At 44.0% G+C, this 21,847-nt stretch overlaps 1 protein-coding gene across 8 annotated transcripts in view; it reads left to right on the top strand.

Moving 5' to 3' along the window:
• PLD1 (phospholipase D1) overlaps positions 1–16,410 on the top strand; it is a 204,828-nt gene extending 188,418 nt beyond the window's left edge. For all 8 annotated transcript variants that reach the window (XM_038583904.1, XM_038583901.1, XM_038583903.1 and 5 more), the window contains 3 exons: positions 1,712–1,865; positions 9,537–9,654; positions 11,279–16,410. In XM_038583904.1, coding sequence (XP_038439832.1) covers positions 1,712–1,865; positions 9,537–9,654; positions 11,279–11,503 — 497 coding nt within the window. In that variant the 3' untranslated portion in view covers positions 11,504–16,410. The remainder of the gene's footprint in view (positions 1–1,711; positions 1,866–9,536; positions 9,655–11,278) is intronic.
• The last annotated feature ends 5,437 nt before the right edge of the window (positions 16,411–21,847 follow it).

Raw genomic sequence — 21,847 nt, 5'->3', positions numbered from 1 at the left:
CAATATCTCATTTTCAGGATCTCCTTTATCAAGTTCATCTAAAGTTCCCTCATTCTTCTCCTCTACATATGGTAGCCTTGACGAAGTATCTGATAATTGTACCAATAATATTTAACACTGTGGAGCAGTTTGTGAATTATTGAGTTCTTTCCCATGGTCTTACTGACTTCTCACAAGAACCCTACAAGATCTGTATTATGATCTCAGTTTGTGAGAGACCAAATTAAAGGTGAGAGGGATGAAGGGACTTTGTCCACATTGATGCTGGGCCAACTGTGAAGCCCAAAAATAGGGCTGCAAATTTTATAGCATAATCAAAACGCCAGCGCATGCACAAAAGATGATCTGTTGCTGACAAAACAACGTGCGTCGATTGTCCCCACGTTACAGAGCCCCAGCAGGGCTCCCAGCTTTCTGTGAGGGGCTCTATCCTCTCCCTGTCACCCCAGGTCACTGTGGGGCATCGGCCACATGCATCGTTATCATAGATCTGTGTATTTAGTACATGACACTATTGTGGCAACTGGCAGTAAATCTCCTTAGGGAGGGCCAGCTTTTGCTCGTGTACGACATGCTGCCATTTGGGCTCAGGGCAGGCCTCATCCATCACCTTACTCCCTGCCTGTCCCCGTCGCCGAGGGTAGCCTCTTGCTCCTGTTCTGCCCAACCCTTTGAATCCATGTCTACAGAAGCCGTGGGTTGTGTGACGAGGGGAAGAGAAAGAAAAAAAAGAGTTTGGTTCCTTCTGTGGTTTGTAGGACACCTCAGGGATGCAAAAGCATGACTCCATAGTGACGAATGCAGAAAACCACGCGCTGGGGGCTCTGAGCACAGAGCAGAGGAGTGGGAAAAGCACAGGTTGCACTGATATTAAAGACACTTGCCCTTCACGTGTGAAAGTCCACATTCTCAGCTCCTTTGGATTTAAAAATGGGATGGAAGGAGGTTGACACGGAAGCTGTTGGCGTGCCACGCGAGGGAGGCAGGCGGACGTAAAAAGGCTAAGGCCAACCCATATTTGAGCGTGGATTCTTGGGTGTGAGGCGACGCTGGGGTCTTGACACTCCTAATTATATGGCCGTGAGTCAAGTCCTACGGCTCTGCAGACCAAGTCTAAAAGCTGACGGGACCGGACTGAACTGCTGAGTCTTTTTCCTTTGTGAGCTTAAGGATTTATCAGTTGGACTCCTTTGAGCCACCCGATGGGAAATTCAGCCCCAGGTGGGTGAAACGATGAGCAAAGGTATCATTTCACACACCGGCGGGTCAGGAGGTTGCCTGACTCAGGGACTCGAAGACCCGAGTCTGTCTTCCCAGTGCTCGGCCCCCTTGGCCTGCCTGCTTGTCCCCGCAGCTTCTGGAACTGTGGCCTCGTCCCGCACTGGGACCGAAATAGCAAAAGGCTGGAAGAGCCAGCGTCCCGGTGTGTTCATAAGGAAGCCCCGAGGCCTTCCCTCGTGTCACCCTGGCTACGATGAGGTCAAGTGCCCGTCCCAAGCCAGTCGGTCACGGGGAAAAATCACGGGGTTCCCGGCACTGGCTTAGGCCGATCAGGCCTCCTGCCCGGGTCGGGGGACCCCCCTTCCCCAGCATCTCTCGGCAACCTGAACACAAGCGAGGTTTTCTTAGCAGGGACCGACCGAGGGGGGGGGGGGGGGCGATGCACCTGCTCTGCCGAGAGGTTGCTCCAGGTCACTGTCTCCCGTTCCAGGCTCTGCCAACATCAACGACCGCAGCATGCTGGGAAGGCGCGACAGCGAAATGGCTGTGCTTGTGCAGGACACGGAGACGGTCCCTTCGGTCATGGACGGACAGGCGTACCCCGCTGGCCGCTTCGCCCGAGGCCTCCGGCTGCAGTGCTTCAGGTGCGCCCGCGCCGCCGCTCTCCGGGCGCAGCAGTGTCTCCCGGGCTGCGAGCGAGCCCCAGGAGTGTGCCCGACGGCCTACGCCGGCCACGGGCATTTTCGATTATTTTTTTAAAAAAAGATTTTATTTATTTATTCATGAGAGACACAGAGGGAGGCCAAGGGACAAGCAGGCTCCATGCAGGGAGCCCGATGCGGGACTCGATCCTGGGACTCCAGGATCACACCCTGGGCCAAAGGCAGATGCTCAACCCCTGAGCCACCCAGGGATCCCTGACGTTTTCGATTTTAATCCTTTGGATTATTTTTATGGCTAATTGAGAAAAACAGCATTTTAAGTTGATTCATGGATTTACGACCAGGCCAGCTCTACCCATCTAGTGGCTGGTTGGGTTTTGTTTGTTTGTTTGTTTGTTTGTTTGTTTGTTAAGATTTTATTGATTTTAGGGAGAGCGAGTGAATGGGGGGAGAAGCAGAGGGAGAGAGAGGATCTCAAGCAGACCCTCCCCGTGGAGTGTGGAGCCCCCCTGGGGGGCCTGGCTCCCACAACCCCCAGATCACAACCTGAGCTGGAACCAGGGTGTGGGCGCTGAACCAGCTGATCCACCCAGGCGCCCCTATGTGAGTTTTTGAAAGCAAGTCTGTTTTTAAAAATTGTAATAGTCCCAGTAATGCAGGCACGTACTAGAAATTATTGAAGGAGGGTGCCCGTGATGCTGAGAGTGACGTTTAGAAACCTCAGCCCCAGACATGACAGATTCCTGATCTTCTCCAAGAGGATGGGAGTCTGGTCCTGATTGGTGCCGAGAGAACACTGGGTGGGCGGCAAGGCCCATGGGACCCTCAGTGAGTCTTCGCTGGGCTCTAACCGGCCCCACGCCAGCCCCTATAATGGAGTCTCGGTGGTCAGAGTGGTCCTTCTAGAACCTAGCCCCGACCTGTCACTTCACTCGGGGAACACCCAGAGCACACCCTCCCCTACACCTAGGGCCCTCAGTCCATGATGCTAGAGCTGTACCTGCCAGCGATGGCTTTTGGCTGTGGCCTCCGTGCTGAGATGCAGCGGTGGCCTGAGTAAGCATTAAGGTGTTGAGAGAAAAGCCTGGAACAGATGCTTCGCAGCACTGTTGTCTTAACCCTGGGGCATGAATGGTGGAGCTTGGAAACGGGCTGGCTTGAGGTAGGAGTGTAAGGAGGGCTTGCTCCCTGCAAGTGCTGGCAGCCGTTGGCCCTGTTGGCCCTGTTGGCCTCATTGCCCCCGTTGGCCCCGTTGGCCCCATTGGCCTCATTGGCCCCATTGGCCCCATTGGCCCTGTTGCCCCCCCGTTGTCCCCATTGCCCTCGTTGCCCCCATTGGTTCCATTGGTTCCATTGCTCCCATTGCCCTTGTATCTAGCAGGTCCAGGCTCCGGCCTCTGAGAAGCAAGATACGCTTCCATTCCTTCAGTTCCAGAGAGGGGTCCTCTGTTCCCTCAGGCCCAGGAGCTCAGCAAATCTATCCCTCAAAAATCTGTCAATACTTCCTCACAGTTTTTATGGCTGCATTTATTGCCCTGGTTACTAATTGTTTTGCCAGTAAGAGGTTTTTCAGACCATTGGTATTTCAATTAGCTTCTCATGTGAATTTGTTTTGTTTAGCAGGGAAGAGATTAAAATGAGTACCCTGTCCACCAGCCCACTGATGGATGGCCTGCTGCAGCCTAGATGAGGAAGCAAATATTTCATGATGTAAACTAGAAATACTTGTCTTGTCAGTTTTGTGAGAATTTTTCTCTTTAAAGGGAGGGTTGGGGCACCTGGGAGGCTCAGTGGTTGAGCATCTGCCTTCGGCTCAGGGTGTGATGCCACAGTCCTGGGATCGAGTCCCGCATCGGGCTCCCTGCATGGAGCCTGCTTCTCCCTCTGCCTGTATCTCTGCCTCTGTGTGTCTCTCTGTGTCTCCTGTGAATAAATAAATAAAATCTTTAAAAAATAATAATAAATGCTAAAGAGGGTTGTCTTTAGCATATGCAAGTCCATTTAAGCACCTCCCTTTTTCCTTCCCTCCCCCAACTCCAGAGTATAGACTCAATTGCTCCTCACAACCCCAGGGCAGCTCTTTCTGTCCATGGGTCCTGTCCTGTGTTGTGCTTGAATAAAACCACCCTTTTGCACTAAAAAAAAAAAGGGGGGGCGTGAGCTTCTTTATAACGTTCTAAATGTATAATAATTATAAAGGTGTAGGTGGTTCTGATTACAACATATTTTTGTGGCAGAAAATTTGGCAAATACAGTTAAGCAATAAGAAAATTAAATTCATCTGTGATCACACTGCCCAGAGCTAGCAGCTTTAACATTTGCTCTATACCATTCCACTTTGTTCTGTACGTATGTATTACTATCCTGTATTTCTTTTTAAAAACATAATTAGGTTCTTGCAGTCCTAGGAAGTTCTGTATTATTTAAATAGTGTTACATGCTTCTGTGTCATTAAGTATTCTTCTATAACATTTAACGACTGCATTGTATTACATCATGTGGGTATGCTGTGACTCCTTTAACTATTACCTCATTGACAGGCAGGTTTTTCAGTGGTCTAAAAAAGTGGATATAAGGAGGCCTGGCCGGCTCAGTCCAGGGAACATGTGACTCTTGGTCTCAGGGCTGTGAGTTCGAGCCTCATGTTGGCTATAGAGATTACCTAAAAATAAAATCTTTACAATAAATAAACAAATAAGTAGATATATTTGTAGGTAGCATCTTCTTTACCTTCTTAATTGTTTCCTTAGCTAGATCCTGAATATGGAATTTCTAATCAAAGGAAGTATGCTGCTGCTTTTACTCTCTAATGTCTTACTATCTTGCTACTAACGCTTTAGACGGCTTATTCCTCCTGTCTTTACCAACACTGCATTCTATTATTTTATTTAATCTTTGCCAATTTGTTGGATTTCAGATGGAATTTCATTACTTTAATTTGCATTTTTTGAGGTCTTAAACAAATGTGTTCATTAGCCATCTTGTTCTGGTAATTATTCTTTTAGAAATTACCTAGCCTATTCATGTCCTTTGTCCATTTTTGTTGGAATGTTTCCCTTTCTTTGAGTGATTTATGAGTAACTTAAGTATATGCAAGGCTAATTCTTTTGTCATACTGGTTGCAAATCTGATTTGTCAATTGACTTTGCATCATCTTTAAAGTATTTGGGGGAGGGGCACCTGGGTGGCTAAGGGGTTGAGCACCTGCATTTGTCTCAGGTCATGAACCCGGGGTCCTGGGATCGAGTCCCACATCAGGCTCCCTGCAGTGAGCCTACTTCTCCCTCTGCCTATGTCTCTGCCTCTCTCTCTCTCTCTGTGTGTGTCTTTCATGAGTGGCTCAGTGATTTAGCGCTGCCTTAAGCCCAGGGCCTGATCCTGGGAACCTGGGATCAAGTCCCACGTCGGGCTCCCTGCATGGAGCCTGCTTCTCCCTCTGCCTGTGTCTTTGCCTCTTTCTCCTGTGTGTCTCTCATGAATGAATGAATGAATGAATGAATGAATAAATAAATAAATAAATATTTTTAAAAAAAGATGCCAGATACAAAAAGATCACACATGAAAAATAAATAAATAAAAATAAAATAAAATCTTAAAAAAAAAAGTATTTGGAGGAAACTCAAAAATCTAATCAAATCTATCCAGATTATTTTCTTCCTTTTCTTACACTCTTAGTAGAGTTTCCCCAACCCAAGATCAAATACTGCATTTTCTTCTAGTGCTTATTTGATACTGCTTTTACATTTAACATCTGTAATTTATTTTAATGTAAGAAGTGAGGTAGGGACTCCAACTCCCTCCCTCCACCCCAAACCTACCAGTTGGTCCAGATCTGAATGATGTGCGGTACTCTCTGCCTCTCCAACATGCAGGGCCTCCACATTGCTATATATCCTCACGCATCTCTAGTCTCTCCTTCTGGTGCTATCATAGTTGTCTTATTTGCATCCGGGTGTGACACCGCTTTAATCCTTGTAGCCTGTGCTTTAATACTGCTTCTTGCCACCCCACTTCCCAAATCAATATTCATTGACAGAAAAATCTTGGCTACTCTTAAACATTCACTCTTCCATGTGAACTTTGGAATTCTTTATTCATGTTCTCTTCATTTTTTGTTGTTGTTGTTGAGATTACAGTAGACGTATAGATTTATATAAAAAGAATTAACATATTTATAATGTTGAATCATCCTCTGGAGGAACAAAGTATAAGCTTCAATTTATTTAAATTCTTTTTGAATTTTTCTCTAATGAAACTCTAGGGTTTGCATTCCTGGGAGGGGCATTGCTCTTCAGTAATCGTTAGGGTTTTATTTTAACCTGCTATTTTATGCTGCTCTTAAACATTTCATGCTAAGCATATTCTTAGGTGCTTTTATTTTATTGACAATTTTCAAATTGTTTAAAAGGGGCACTTGTTTTTGAACAAACATTTTCACTTTGCCCCAGTGGCCAACACAGATAATATGTTAAAAAGCACCATACCAAAAACCTTGTGTTGATTTTATTAGGAAATGTTCTCAATATAATATTGGGTCCTAGAATACAGCCATTTTCTCACTAGAAAAATAAAATAAAATAAACGCAGCTTCAATCCATTTTCCATCTGGGTTATTTTTGAATAGAAATAGACACATTTCAATGTGAAATCAATTCTAAATAGAGTCAAACATCAGAGTACTGCATTGAATGTTGCAACTATGTGCCGAACAATTCATTAAGTCCCAGAAAATTATCCAACTGTACAGATGTAACCATCACTCAACAGAAACCATTATCCACCCAAGTAGAGCTCAGAATCATGTAAAGTGACAGACATGAGGAATGGAAAGAACAGAAACTATCTTCTGCAGTTTTCCTCCTGTCCCACTGATGCATAAACAATTAAACATTAAATAATTCCCATCATACACACCAACATTGAATCTGACTAGTTTTCTGTCAAACCTTAGTCCTCAAAAGAATATCCAGAGTACTTCATATTATTTTTACCGTGCATTTTAACATGAGAAAACAGACAGGGAAAATCATTTATTATTAAAAATGATCTGTTATAGGCTTCTTTAAATACTTACTCTGCAATCAAGTTCTGAACTGATACCTTGGGGGACACGAGGTGTTACCTATTGTTTTGATTTAAAAGCAGAGTCCCAGAAACGTTCTTTCTGCTCAGTTTTTGGCTGGTTAGACCTGATCCCCATCAAAAGTATTATTATAATTGATGTATTGTCATAACTTCAGATTTGGTGCATTCCGAGTTTGCTTTGAATCTTATTGAATAGCCAGCATCTGTGTGCAAACATCATCCCTTAAATCTGTTTTAAAAGTTATTCCTATAGAGTCTGAAGGAGACAGTATTTGAAGTGGAAATAAAATTTTTAGAGTATAAAACTCTAAAAATCCTAGGGAGCCCATGGTGCCAAATCCATTTATTTTAAAGAATTTACTTTATAGAGTGGGAAAAGTGCAGACTAAAACTAAAATGAGATGTCCTTTTATCCCTGTAAGACTGGCTGTGCTTTTTCAGGAATTAATAATGTTGGAGATGACTGGGGAGAGCCTGCACGGTGACAGTATATGTGTGGGAACAGCCTTTCTTGAAGCCAAGTTTAATTCTAAAACTTTTCCTGGTGAAAAAATTCATAAATTCACAAAGTATTATACACGATGAACAACTTATGTTCATTGGGAAATTGTTCATTATAATGAAAACCTGGAAACCCCCCCAAAAGGTCATAACAAAATCATTGGTTCAAGAAATTTTCCATGATGGGAAATTCTGCGACCATTAAAAAATGATGACGTGAATCCACATTTATTTAAATATATAGAGAGTAACACTAGAATGACCTCTACCGCGGAATCCAATGGTCAGTTCTCATCTGAATTTGACCCAGTTCTCCTTGGAGAACTTTGTGTGGTTCCAGGATACCACACCCTCGCTTTTCTGCGGGCTCGCTGGCTGCTCCTCCTGCTCCCTACCACTGAGGCACAGCAGGTCCTCTTCTCTGTCTACACTCACCCCTTGGGGGAACCCAGCTAAAGTGCCATGGCTTTATGAATATATATAAGAACAACTCCCAAATGCGTATCTCCACCCAGGCCCTCTCCCCACAGCTCCGGATTCATTGCTCCAGCTGCCTACTTTGCGTTGATAACCCCGGGAATGTTTCATGGAAGTCTCAACAGGTTCAGAACTGATTTCCTGGTCTTCTCCCACAAACTGGCTCTACCAACAGAACTCCCCATGTCCGCCAATGGCAACTACATTTTTCTAGATGCTCACGCCAACACCCATCATCCTTGATGCCACGCTTTTTCTCATATTGCATACCTGCTCCGTCAGTACAGCCTGCTGGCCCTACCTTCCTCCTCACTGCCCAAGGAATCCTCACCCTTCACTCCGATTACTGCAGGAGCTCCTACGTGGTCTCCCTGCTGCAGCCCTTGCCCTTCTGAATACAGAAGCCGTATTTTCATACGCAAGTCAGATCCCGTCACTCCTCTGCTCCAGTGTCTGCGATATGTCCCGGTTTCACTCAGTATAAAAGCCAAAGTCCTTCTAAGACCTATTTCCTCACTTCTGTCTTCAGTATAACACAAGCCTCTTTGATCTTCTTTGAACCTATCAGGCATGTGAGACAGGGCTTTAGACTCCATTTGAAATCTAGCTTTGCCAATAGTGTGTCTCCAGATTTAGCTTCCCGTCTGCAAAATGGGAATCATGTACTCTGTACCTCACGGGAGTGATGTGAAAATGGTTGATTTTGGTTTTTTTGTTTGTTTTGTTTTTTTACTTCAAGGCATTCTCTAAGTACAAGGGTCTTCATCATTTTCAAATATGACCTCTAAAACTTATCTTGCTTTGCTTGAGAATTTCTTATTGTTTCTAGTCCACTATCTATATATGATCAAGTCAGACAACATCTAGTATGTGGCTTTTTTTGCCAGGCACTCTGGGGATATGAGAGTAGCCAGGTCATGTTCTCTTAAAGGATTAACCTGCTGGATGTGCATCAGAGGCCTGTTAAAAAAAAAGTGTGTGTGGGGGGGGAATCCCTGGGTGGCTCAGCAGTTTAGCACCTGCCTTTGGCCCAGGGCGTGATCTTGGGAGTCCTGGGATCAAGTCCCACGTCGGGCTCCCTGCATGGAGCCTACTTCTCCCCTCTGCCTGTGTGTGTCTGTGTGTGTGTGTGTGTGTGTGTGTGTGTGTGTGTGTGATGAATAAATAAATAAAATCTTTAAAAAACATGAACCAAAATAAAAAATCAGATTCCCAACCAGCTGAGCCACCCAGGCACCCCTTGGCCTATGGTTTGAATGCTAACCCTATCTTCAAACTTCTCACTCCCTTAGGCCAAATTCCAAGGAGTCTCTTAGAACTAAATTCAGATCTATCTATCCAATAGTTAAAACTTTCAAGCATCAGAACAGCTTGGGTTTTCTTAGTTTGGTTTGGTTTGGTTATGCAATCAAGATTTTATACACGCACGCACACACAGTTTTAATGGTTTCCTTGGATTTTCCTTAGAATAAAAAAAAAAGAAAAAGGACTGCTATGGTTGAGTGCCTGAATTACATTACCATTAGAAACAATGCTTGCAGCAAATTTCTTTATCTCAGTTACTCATTTTGGAAGGTACTTGTATTGCAGGGTTGTCCTTGGCTATCTTTCTGACCCAAGTGAAAACATTCAGGATCCAGTGAGTGACAAATTCTTCAAGGAGGTGTGGGTTGCAACGGCAGCTCGAAATGCTACAATATATGATAAGGTGAGGTTTTCATCTCTCTCCCTACCTTTTTCATTGAATCACACCACAAAAACACGTCATTATTACTGTATATTATTGGTGCAGAGTAATGTTAATGGGTGTAAAAATCCAGTACATTTCCAAGTTGTAATAAAATACCGCTTTGTAGATATTAAAAAACAGAGTCAAAAAGTATCATGGATTATGGTGTAGAAGAGCCATTAGTGGCATTCTGATCTCTCATCTGACTGTGGGATCCCATCATGAGCATCCTTAGAAGGTGGTTACCCAGCCTTTGGACATGTCTAGTGACAAAGAGAAAAAAGGCAGATGGAATCCCAAAATGAGTCAGACCTGGGTTCAACCCAGCTCACCCAGCTGCTGGTGATACAAATTTGTGTGTAGTGATTTGACTTTCTGAGCCTTCCTTTCTTATCCTATAAAGTGGGCAAGATATTCATGAGGGTGGTTATGAAAATAAAGAATAGTTTTTTAAATGTATTTAGCACATAGTGCATAATAAATGGTATCCATTCCTGTGATGGAATTTATTAATAATGAAACACTTCCTTTGTTGGGCAGCTCTACTTTTGGAAGGGTGTTTTAAAACAAGCTCCATATGTTAGGGAGGCTAAATGTATCTTTTGCTAAGTTCTCTCCATGGCTTATGACAAAGAATGTAGAAGAGTTAAGAGTTGTCCAACAGTGGAATGAGTTACTTCATGAAGTAGTCAGCTTTCTCTCATAGAAACTATTCAAGCTGAGATCTGCTGACCATCTATCAGAAACTAGATAAGAGTGTGTTGTTCTTCTTCATGACTGCCAGCGTCCCTTCCAGCACAGAGAATTCATCATTCCTAATGAAACATGACAGTCTCCATAGCTTTACTTCATGCTGAGGACTCAAGGCCATGATCAAATAGGTCATGTGCATGGAGTCCTTTAAAATGTAATTTTAAAAATGCAGTGCACAGCCCTTGTTTGGATCCTCATGGGAGGAGAGGATAGCAGCTATAAAAAAAAAACATTTTGGGATTAATAGGATAAATCTGAATATGGACCATATCTTAAATGACTTGGAATTGGTTTTCTGAGGTGTGAGAATAATATTGGGGTTGTATAGGCACATCCTTATTCTCAATACATGCTGAAATTTCTAGGAGGGAAGTATTCTGGTATGTGAAGCTCATTTGCAATTGGCAAATTAAGTGTACAATTGATAACTTTAAGGTACAGATATGGACATTTTTGAAAATAAAAAACATAATATGCAGTTTTCCTCTTAAACCAGAACGTCCAGTGAAATTTGGAGAATTATTATCAAAAAACTTAACCTTAATGTGAAGTAACATCAGTGGAATTCCTGTACCACTAGCTTGACTTTATCACGACATCGATGACTTGTGTAAATCAGATAGAGGGATCAACCTATGATTTTTTTTTTTTTTGGATGAAAGCAAATCTAGTAGTCTCTTTGTAGCAAATAAGAGAAGCAACTCTTCAGTCAGGTGTGTGCTGTAGCATACAACTACTACGTGTTTCATAAAGCAAAGATTTCATCAGTTGGAATGAATATTTTCCATAAAGGGGCTATCTTTTCTTTTAAACTTATGACCTAGTTTCTTCCTATTTGTGTCTTAATCAGGTGTTCCGGTGCCTTCCCAATGATGAAGTACACAATTTAATTCAATTGAGAGACTTTATAACCAAGCCCATATTAGCAAGGGAAGATCCCATTAGAGCTGAGGAAGAACTGAAAAAGATTCGTGGCTTCTTAGTGCAATTCCCCTTTTACTTCTTGTCTGAAGAAAGCCTACTGCCTTCCGTTGGGACCAAAGAAGCCATGGTGCCCACAGAGGTTTGGACCTAAGGGTTGTATTCGTTTGCAGCTCAAGGACTTCCTCCTTGAAAAGTACACTGCACACAGTGACTTTATGGAGATCCTCACAGCCACAGCCAGCCCTGCCTGAGGCACGCTTGTTTCCACCCTGTGGACCCTTTGGGTTGGCCGGGCAGGGCTGCAGTCCTACTGAGATAAGGACACTGAACATCAGGTGGGCTTTATAATTCCTCCTGTTTATCCTTGTGAAAAAGGGACCGTATCCTGATTGGTAGCACACGCTCAACAACTTAAACACATGCTCAGATTCCACGATGGACACCGAAGTGCCTTTCCTTTGCTAACAAGAATTTATCTGTACCTGTGATCTAGGTTGCCAAAAATTGTCAAAACCTCCTTATTCTTCTCTGACCCTCATTTATGCAGCCGATGACTGCTGGACCTGCCCTCACTTCATAGTACATGCAGACACTGTTTGAGACGCTGTGTATTACTAGAAGGCGTCGTGATGCTGCTTCCGGGTTCTTCCAGGTGACATGGGATGCCCCTGCCCATCTGGTCCTGAAGTAGTAGTGTTCACCCAACCAAGGATGTTCCCTTTGCAGGGACCGAAAGGATGGGGGCAGACATTCTGTACACAGCAGCCCATGACAGGCGCGTCTGATAACATCGACACTATAGATCTTCACACCACAGAGCAACAGGAAGGAATTAAATTTGGTTATTGAGGCAGAGATTTCACGTTGCCTCCAAAGGCAATGACAAACTATGTTCTTTTGATAAGGCCCACCCGATCAAATTTGAAAACACGTGTTGGATATTTCATTTCACGCCAACTGCTAAAACTCAGAGACCGAGCATACAGGCTTCAGAAGCCTCCAAGGCAGCCATGGAGATCTGACCCAGACAAAAGAAGATTCCTTGTAGTTGTATAAAATTTCCTATCATCCTTAGCTTCTGGATTGATTGAAATTTGAATTTCAACATTGGAAAATCAAGCCACTGAATGCAAGTTGTCTTTCAAGAGAACCAGAGGCTTCATAACTCCTACCAACTTAATAAGTAGGAACCTAACTTTGACATTCAGCTCTCCAGCTATGTTACCTTCTTTAAGAAAAATTAATTGATTGCAAAGTATGTGCTACTTAACTGGCATTATTAAATATGCATTAACATTCCACCAGGCTTCCAAAGAAGTTAGGATCTTCATTAATTCACATCGTCCTAGTCTATGAATTGTTCTAGAAACCCATTTTTTTTTCCTTTTTGAATAGTAGTGTACCCTTTGGTACACCATAGCTCTAATTTTACTGAGCAGAAATATTCTGACAGCCTGAAGAGCTGAGGTGGGTTCCCAGAAGGCCCGTGCCCATGAAACATGATGTAGGTGCACTGATGACATGTGTGTATTACCGGGTACGAATCTCATTGGGGTCATTCCTCAAAAAAGCAAGGACCCAATCCTTGTTTTCATAGAGCTTGGGAAACATTAAACAGGAGCACAAAGTCAATAATCTGGGTGAGTAGGAGAGAGTGTCACACTCAGGAGAGGACTTTGCAGCGAGAGAACCTTTCACAAATGAGGTAGGACTGTGCTTTATGAATAAATACTTTTTCAGCTGAAGATGGTGAAAAGACTTCATTGTATGGCAGCTGTAAATAAGACATTTGCTACTGATGAAGTTTAAATTGGCATTTAAAGTGTTGAGTGGATGTGGAATACCTAAGGATTTCTTATAGTTTACTTTTAAATATTTTTAAAACTAAAACAGTCAACACACTGGCTTTTGATTTTGTTCAAAATGCTCTCCTAATACCATGAAAAATAAAAGCCCAAAAGGTCCCCTTCCCTTTAGAAGAAAAAACAAATCACTTAATATAACCTCTCCCCATTTTATAGATGAGGAAACCGAGGCCCAGATTGGTTGAAGGTCTCACTTGAGTTCATCCAACTGAGAGATGGTGGAGGTAGGACTAGTGAAATTGCTGTGGCCCATTAGTGGCCTCTCCCTTGACTTTGTCATTGTCCATGAGTGAGGAGAGGCAGGAAACAGATCTCAGGCAGGATATCTCTAGGCTCTTTTGAACACTGTGATATCATGGATTTGAGTGCTCATCTGTGTCCCCCCTGCTTGAATGTAAGCTCCATGGGGCAGGGACTTTGCTATGTCTTGTTCACAGTGTATTTTCAGAGCCTGGAACAGTACCTGGTACATTGGAGGTACTCAGTAACTGGTGGGTGAATAAATGAGGTGGAGGGGAGAGCTAACGGAATGACAAACTTACAGAGTCTCAGGCAAGAAATCTTCCTGTGGTTTCTGTGGTAAGTTTCCTTTCTGCTGCATTTTTTTCAAAGGCAAGATGTTCTTCTGCAAAGATGAGAGGCTGCCAGCTTTACCTGGGTGGATTCTATGGAAGATTCTGTGCAATAGTTACCTATTTGCAATAGCAGCTTACACAGGGCAGCGTTCTGCAAAAGTCACATGGGGTATGGACACGAGGCATACTGCGTGGCCTGATTACCCATCATTTTAACCCCACTACCATCTGATAATAGAAGTTAGAACAATTTATCTTTAACGTTGCAATATCTGATATCAACTTTAAAATGCAAATGATTCAAAGCCTTGAAAAGCTATTAGGAATCTGGTCGACATTTTTAATCGATTGTAATCTCCTGAAATGCCCCTCAATGCTGTACCCAATATTCTGGTAATCTCTGGAACAATTTTTGTTTTCAAGAAAGAAAAATTCTGTGATTGTACAAAATGAATGGTAGAAAGTAGAATAGCTGTTCAAACTACTCAGATTGTCCAAGCTTTGTTGTTAGAGGATACTCAACATCGCCGGTCAGGAGCAGGCATTTGCTCCGTATCAAGTGTCCACGTGGGGATGCGCCCTTCTTTGGGATGTTCTTAACTCTCAACTCTAATGCATCACGCAGAGGCTTGGAGAGGTTACTGGTTTTGTGTTAACAGCACCCTTGGAAGGAAATCTCATCTGTAGGTAGTCAAAACCATGAGCCGTTCATCTCTTATGTACTAACTTGGGAAATTGTAATAGCTCATGAATGAACAGTCTCCCAGCTGAGAGCAGCAGGCAAAGCAGCCTTTCTGCAGATGTCAGGCCACAGCCAGACCAGACCTGCCTACCCATCGGAGGAACCTGCACTTCCTCCTGTATCTCCTCGCTCCTTATTCCCTTGGCCTCTGTCCCCAAGCAGAGCACCTCCTGATTATGTAATCCATTTTAGAGGACAAGAAAAGAGTTTCTGAAAAAATTAGGCCCCTACAACAAATTTTCAGTTTACCTTACTCTTCTAAGCGACTGACAAAATATGATTATTTTTTGACAGAGGTAATCGTCTTTTTAACATCCCTGATCTGATATGGCGCTTGAGCATTTTCTGATGTCTGTCACCCTATGTAGCAGGGGGCAAAGAGGATCCTTCACGTCTTCTCATCTCTCTCTTGGATAAAATGAGCAAATGCTAAAGGACTTTAAGTGTGCTTATGAATACATTTTTATTTCCCTGGAAGATCCTCTGAGGCCAATTACTACTGGCACTTTGGAGGTTTAAAATGGATGGACCTTGAGAAATTCTTGAATCTAGAAATTCATGAGAAAAGGAATTCATCAGCATCTCTCAGAAAGTTGCAGATGAAAAGTCAGTGAATTCACAGTATTTTTAGGGGAGTGGACAGGTACCATAAAATGATAATGATTCTCACTGGCATTTAATTAATATGTCAGACAGTCCTGACTGACTTAAGATTGGAAGCATTCATTAAAGGAACCAGATGTTTTATGACTTATGTTCTTGTAGGCCATTTTCTTTCTCCTTTCTACTATTTTTAACTTTAAAACAGTAATCAAACGTAAGATACATGAAAATTGGTCATGCCGATATTTGGAAGTTGCAAAGTCAGAGACTAGGATGGCAATCCAACCAAAATTCAGGCTCACTTACTCTTTCCTACCCCTAAGCAGCTATAGTCCTTTACTTTACTCTTAATAAATGCATGTAAGTGAATGTCACCCTAAATCTGCTTGACTCCAGGAAACAGAACATCATGTCCTCCTAATGTATATCTACTTGGATTTCTTCCCACAAAATAATCTGGGCCAAAGGTACTGATATTCTCCTAAACCATTCTAAAACTTCAAAGTATTGCCGCTGGAGTACATACCACTGACACACACAAAAAATCCCCCACAAAGAATTGGCAATGAGCATCCATTCAGAATATATTGATATTCTGGACAGAACTCAGGCTCCTAGCCTCACCTCTACTGCAGCACATGGCACACCAAGGCCGGGTCTCCTGTTTTTGTAAATAAAGTTTGATTTGAACACAGCCACATCCATTCATTTACATGCATTCATGACCAAATGATCTGCAAATCCTAAAATATTCACCATCTTTAAGAAAAGCCTACCGATCCTTCCTCTAGTGAGAGCAGAGAATGTCCAGACAGAGGACCTCAACCAAACAGATTTAGATGAAGCCTGATCTCTTCCTTAACAAGGTTTCCAAGTGTCCCTATCCCAGAGCCCAACATTCTACAGTGGATTTATTCTAATAAGGTCAAGTTTTATTCCTTTCAGGAATAAAATCATGTGATTTTTGGTTCTGGAAAGAGATGTTGTCAGCTAAAGCAGGCTTCTCCCAGCTGGGCATTCATAAGCATACATGGTTGACTGATGTTTGTAACTAAGGTGTTAAAATGAGGATGGATAGGCTGAAGGGTTTGTATTCAGAACTGTGAACCCAGGAGACTCAGTTTCCCATGAACTTTCCCTTTGTGAAACATTGGAAATGATGCATGTATCCATTCTCTGCCTCACAATCAATGCTCTCTGTGCCGGGTTCCTTAAATGCTTTTTTTTAAAATGTAAATATTCATTAATTAAATAATTAAAAAGTGTGAAATCAGCAGTGTCCCTTTATTTCAAAACCAGACTCCTCGTTCCGCACTGGGGTTTTGAGAGCCAGACTGCTGCATGTCTGAGCTTGAAACAGAACCGTGTGTCTGCGGAACCCTGCCCCGCAGCCCAGTCGTGGGTCCTTGCGAAGGTCAACCTCAGAGTCTCAGCATCCTCTGCTACTCTCAGGCCTCTGAGGTGCGATGATAGAGTGAGGTGGCGGATTTCTATTAAAAGACTGAGACAGCTTCCAGTAAGCACATATTGAGCAAGGCCAGTGGGCGGTGGTGGGGGTGCATCAGTGAACAAGTCACACCAGGTGGCCCTTCATGGTGCCCATGTTCTAGTGAATTGAGAGTGCAAAGTTACTTCCATTCTCAAAATAAGAAAGTGCCTGAAATAAGAGGCATTTGGGTGCAAGTATGGGAACTACCAAGCTGAAGAAAATAGCAAAGACTGGAATGAAAGAGAATAAATGTTCATCTTCTTTAGCACATGTCTTTCATCCCCTCTCTGAAAGTGAGACAGGCCATCTTGAATAGAGAGGACAATACACCCCATGCCCACACCCATGGTCTGGACTTCTTTCGTACTTCCAGAAGGCAATAAAATGATCGTGATTTCCAGAGAATAACTAGACTAACTAAAATGATCTTAGGGATCGTTTTATAATGTGCAAAAATGCTGAATCCCTATGATGTATATTTAAAAGTAATAGGATTTTGTATATCAACTATACTTCAATTAAAAAATAGAATTACTAAAATAAAAATAGTAGTTTCCAAGTGGAGGTTCTCAGCTGGAGAGAGGGCATAGGGAGGTGTCTAAGGGTAAGGAGTAAAAGGTGATTTTCTCCAAATTTTACACTGTTGGTCTCCTGTACTCAGAAATAAACCAAAAGTCATGGCCTGATGGCCCACAGGCCAAAGAGAGAGTATGGATTTCTTAAATTCGTTTCCACTTCTATTGGAGAATGATGGTCTCTATTATTCTAACTCTTGCTCTAATCTGAGGCAGAGTTTCAAGGCTCACAGGCTACATCAAGTTCAGAGGCATACTTATTTGGACCATGTAATGTTTAACATCATGAATTAGTTGCTAAATATAAAAATTGAGAGATTTCACATGACATTTTAGGTTTCTGACTTTTATGCAAAATCAGAATGTCTAGGAGCAATGGGACACGGAGCATCAATCCCTGTTAGAGCCGAAGAGCTGGCCCCTGAAGGTGAGTCATGCTCCGTCTAGGTCTCCACCATTCCCTACTAGGAAACCGGGGGGGGGGGGGGGGGGGGGGGGGGGGCTTATGACTTGCTTTGACCAATAGAAGAACGTAGCTGCAATGATACTGTACAACTTTCAAACCCACACCCCAGGAAGACTGCAACTTCCACTCTTATCCTCCTAAAATGCTGGCACCCAGTGAGGATGAGAGACCAAGCCAAGAGAGAGGTCCAGATGACAGCCAGCACCAACTGCCTGACATGGGTATGAGGCTATGCTAGATCACCCCGACCCAGGCCGATGCCCGAGAAAGTACAGAAGGACCACCCAGCTGAGCCCAGCCTGAGTGGCTGACACACAGAATTATAAGCAAATGAAACAGTCAGTGTCACAAGCCCCTACGTTTTGTGATGGTCTGTGACACAGCAATGGACAGCTGATAGAGTCAAGCTTCTTCAGGGTATTCCATTTTTCATTTTTCACATTCTAGCGGCAATATGACCTACTGCTATCTGGTTTCCAGCCGCCCCACCTGAACTGACCTACTGCTGGTTCCTTTACACTTTTTACTAATATATACCATACCCACAGAAAGTGCATATATGACAAACAGGCAGCTTGATGTTTAAGGTACACAGCTCAGCAGCACCCCAATTTCTGTCCCCACCCCTTCCAGTCACTACCAAGTCCCTGACTTCTTGAAACATAGATTCTTTTTGCCTAGTTTTGTACCTCACTGGCTTTTTCAACGTGGACACATTCGGTGTTTAACTCCCTAGGCCTGGCTGAAGCTCTCCTTGGCTTCCAGGCAACTGGTCACTCTTTAAAATCACCGCGGCTCCCCTTTCCACATTTCATGTCCCCACACTCTGGCTCAAGCTCCCGCGTCTTCTCAGGTGATCCCCCCCAGGGTGGGGGGCTTCCCTGCCAGCTGTGTGCCCACCTGCAGCCTGGTTACTTAGTCCTCACTCTCTCAGGAAGCCCATCGGAGGAAGGGATAAAGCAAGCCCACGACGGGCAAAGACAATCACGCGTAGATGAAAGAGGAGGTTCCCATTGAAGGCAGCAGGGCCTGATGGTTCTTAGACCCCTGAAAGCTGGGGAGGCTGCTATCCTTACCCACCAGCTCCCATTTCTCATTGGTTGAAGATTGCCCCCTGCCATGTCAAATCCCAGGCATTTCTGGAACTTTCCTGCAGATGGGCTCAGCAAGCTGCTGTGGGTCAGAGAGAGCCGGTGGAGAAGCAGCAAGAAGCCCATGAGGCAAAGCTGCAACATGGGGAACCTCAACTGCTGCTGCCAGTGAGCTCAGAGGTAGGCGGTATCCAAATCCAATTTGGATTTCCAAAGTTTTCTTCAGTATTTAAGTCTCAATCACTTTTCATAAATGGAAACTATGAGTTAAATCAGTCATAATGGCATTTTTAAACATCAGAACAAAACCTCATTGGAAAGATCATGAAAAATTAAAATTCAAAAGTTTTCCCCAGGATATTTGACTACTATTCGCTTGCTGGACAGTAGCCCCAAGGACTTAGGTCAGCATTGCACCACATAACTCAGCAGGCAAACACTTGGTGATTTGGGAAAAACAACAGAAGGAGCACTTTTTAAATGCCTTTTAAAATAAAGACCAATTTCCGGAGCCTTTTCTCGTGACCCTTGTTCCTGTTTAAGGAACTTACATTACAATGCCTTTCCTAGATAAAGACACAGGTACTCCAAAGTGAAGCGAAAATCTGGAAGTTCTTGACTGGCAGTCTACGTCACCTTTCCCCTCACCTGCTTAATTACCCGCTTTTCCATCTAGAACAACCCAGCTCTATCACTGATTCCCCCCCTTCGTTTTGAAAACTGGTCTGAGGAGTCACTGGATGCAACTCTTCTTTCTCACTCTCCCATGTGCCCTCTCTTTTTAAAGTCTGGGCCTTTGGAGAAAGGAGCTGAGATGACGGCAAAGCAGGAAAGCCCTAGGCTCCTCTCAGCCCATAGTTAGCACCCAGATAACTATTGGAGGGCATCGCTGAGAGGTAGCATTCAGAGAGGCGCCTGTATAGGGACTAAGGAGCTGGCTGGCACCCTTTCCCTCTCCCACCCCTCAGCATCCGTGCAGAGCCACCTGCTGAGGGCAGCCCAGCCCAATACTGGCTTCCTAACCGACTTGCTCCAAGTCCCACACCCTTGCACTCTGGTACAAATGCCCTTCTCAGTCAAGCTTGGCTCAGCTCAGTGTGATCACCCCTTCCCCAAAGCCCTGGCCACACCATGTCTCCTGATCAGATCAGAGAGTTCTGCAAGGCTTCATTTCTAGCGGAAGTAGTAACAAGTCTCATGTAACAAGCCGACCAGAGCGCACCTAGCTCAAGCCGGCCACACTCTGGCCAAGAACCACCAATCCCCACTGCAGGCCAGGGGGGCCTCTGGAGGTGAATGGCCTGGAGGATAGAGCACCCAAAACACAGCAGCAAAGTGCATGCAGCACACACTGGAGACACTTCCTCAAGCGCCAGGCCCTCGACAATACATAACCTCATCTTCATAAGGCCATTACTCTCAGGGGGAGGAAACATAACAGCCTTTTCTAACACAGAGAAAAAGCGACTTAGATGAAATGCCAAGAAGAGGAATTCATCCCAAATGAAACAAGATAAGGCCATGGCTAGAGATCTAAGCAAAACAGATATAAGTAATATGCCTGACGGAAAATTTAAAAACAATGATCATAAGGATACTCAGTAGGCTTGAGAAAAATATGGAAGACTTCAGAGAGACCCTTACTGCAGAGATAAAAGGATCAGAAATGCAAAATACAATAACTGAGATTGGAAACAAGCTTAATGCAATGAATTAAAAAAAAATGCAATGAACACAAGTCTAGAAGAAGAAAAACAAAAATCTATTTGAGGAGTAATAACTGAAGAGTTCCCTAATCTGGGGAGGGAAACAGACATCCCGATCCAGGAGGCACAGAGAACTCCCATCAGAATCAATAAAAGCAGACCAACACCGAGACATAATGTAATTAAACTTGCAAAATATAGTGATAAAAGAATCCTTAAAAGCAGTAAAACAAAAGAAGTCCCTAACTTACAGGGGAGGACCCATCCGGCCAGCTGCAGATCTCTCCTCAGGAACTTGACAAGCCAGAAAAGAGCGGCATGATGTACTCAAAAATCTGTGGCCAAGAATACTCCATCCAGCAAGGTTATCTTTCAGACTAGGAGGGGAGATAAAGAGTTTCCCAAACAGAAACTAAAGGACTTTGTGACCATAAAACAAACCCTGCAAGAAATATTAAAGGGGATTCTTTGAGTGGAAAGGGAAAACCAAAAGTAACAAGGACGAGAAAGGAACAGAGAAAATCTCCAGAAACAATGACAAAGCAAGTAAGAAAACAGGACTAAATACATATTTATCAATAATTACTCTGAGGATAAATGGACTAAATACTCCAGTGAAAAAAACAAGGGTATCAGAATGGATTAAAAAACAAGAGCAGGGATCCCTGGGTGGCGCAGCGGTTTGGCGCCTGCCTTTGGCCCGGGGCGCGATCCTGGAGACCAGGGATCCAATCCCACGTCGAGCTCCCGGTGCATGGAGCCTGCTTCTCCCTCTGCCTGTGTCTCTGCCTCTCTGTCTCTCTCTGTGTGACTATCATGAATAAATAAATAAAATCTTAAAAAAAAAAAAAAAAAAAACAAGAGCAGCCTGTATGCTGCCTGCAAGAGACTGATTTTAGGCCTAAAGACACCTGCATAGTCAGTGAGGGGAGGGGCGGGGCCTCGCCCACCTGGCCCCCCAGCTCACCTGGATACCTGTCAAACCATCCTCAACCCCTACACCTTCTACCTGAGACTTCAAGAGAGAACAGCCCAACGCTACAGAGAGGGTTTGCGCTTCTAACAAGGTAGGAAGGCGGGGGAAAAAATAAAATAAAAAAGAACCAAGTGGGGGAGGCACCCCCAGGAGCCGGGCCAAGGTGGGTGGGGAGCCTCGGGACAGGGAAGCTCTGCCCTGGAGAAGCAGAAAAAAATCCACGGGACTCTTCCCTGATGGAAAAGTGCTCAGCAGGGAAGTCAGGCAGGGCCACAGGAGGGACAGGGACCCCTCCATTCCCGGGGTCACCAGAAAAGGAGGGGCTCAGGGAGGGGGGTCCTCTGAGCGGGGGCAGGGGAGGGCACAGGACAGCGAGGACACTCCCCCATGGGCACCCCCAAGCTGTG

This window comes from Canis lupus, chromosome 34, assembly GCF_011100685.1.
Source record: "Canis lupus familiaris isolate Mischka breed German Shepherd chromosome 34, alternate assembly UU_Cfam_GSD_1.0, whole genome shotgun sequence".
In the NCBI taxonomy this organism is placed as follows: Eukaryota; Metazoa; Chordata; class Mammalia; order Carnivora; family Canidae; genus Canis; species Canis lupus.
The sequence above is the reverse complement of the archived record's forward strand: the minus strand, read 5'-3'. Positions and strand labels throughout refer to the sequence as shown.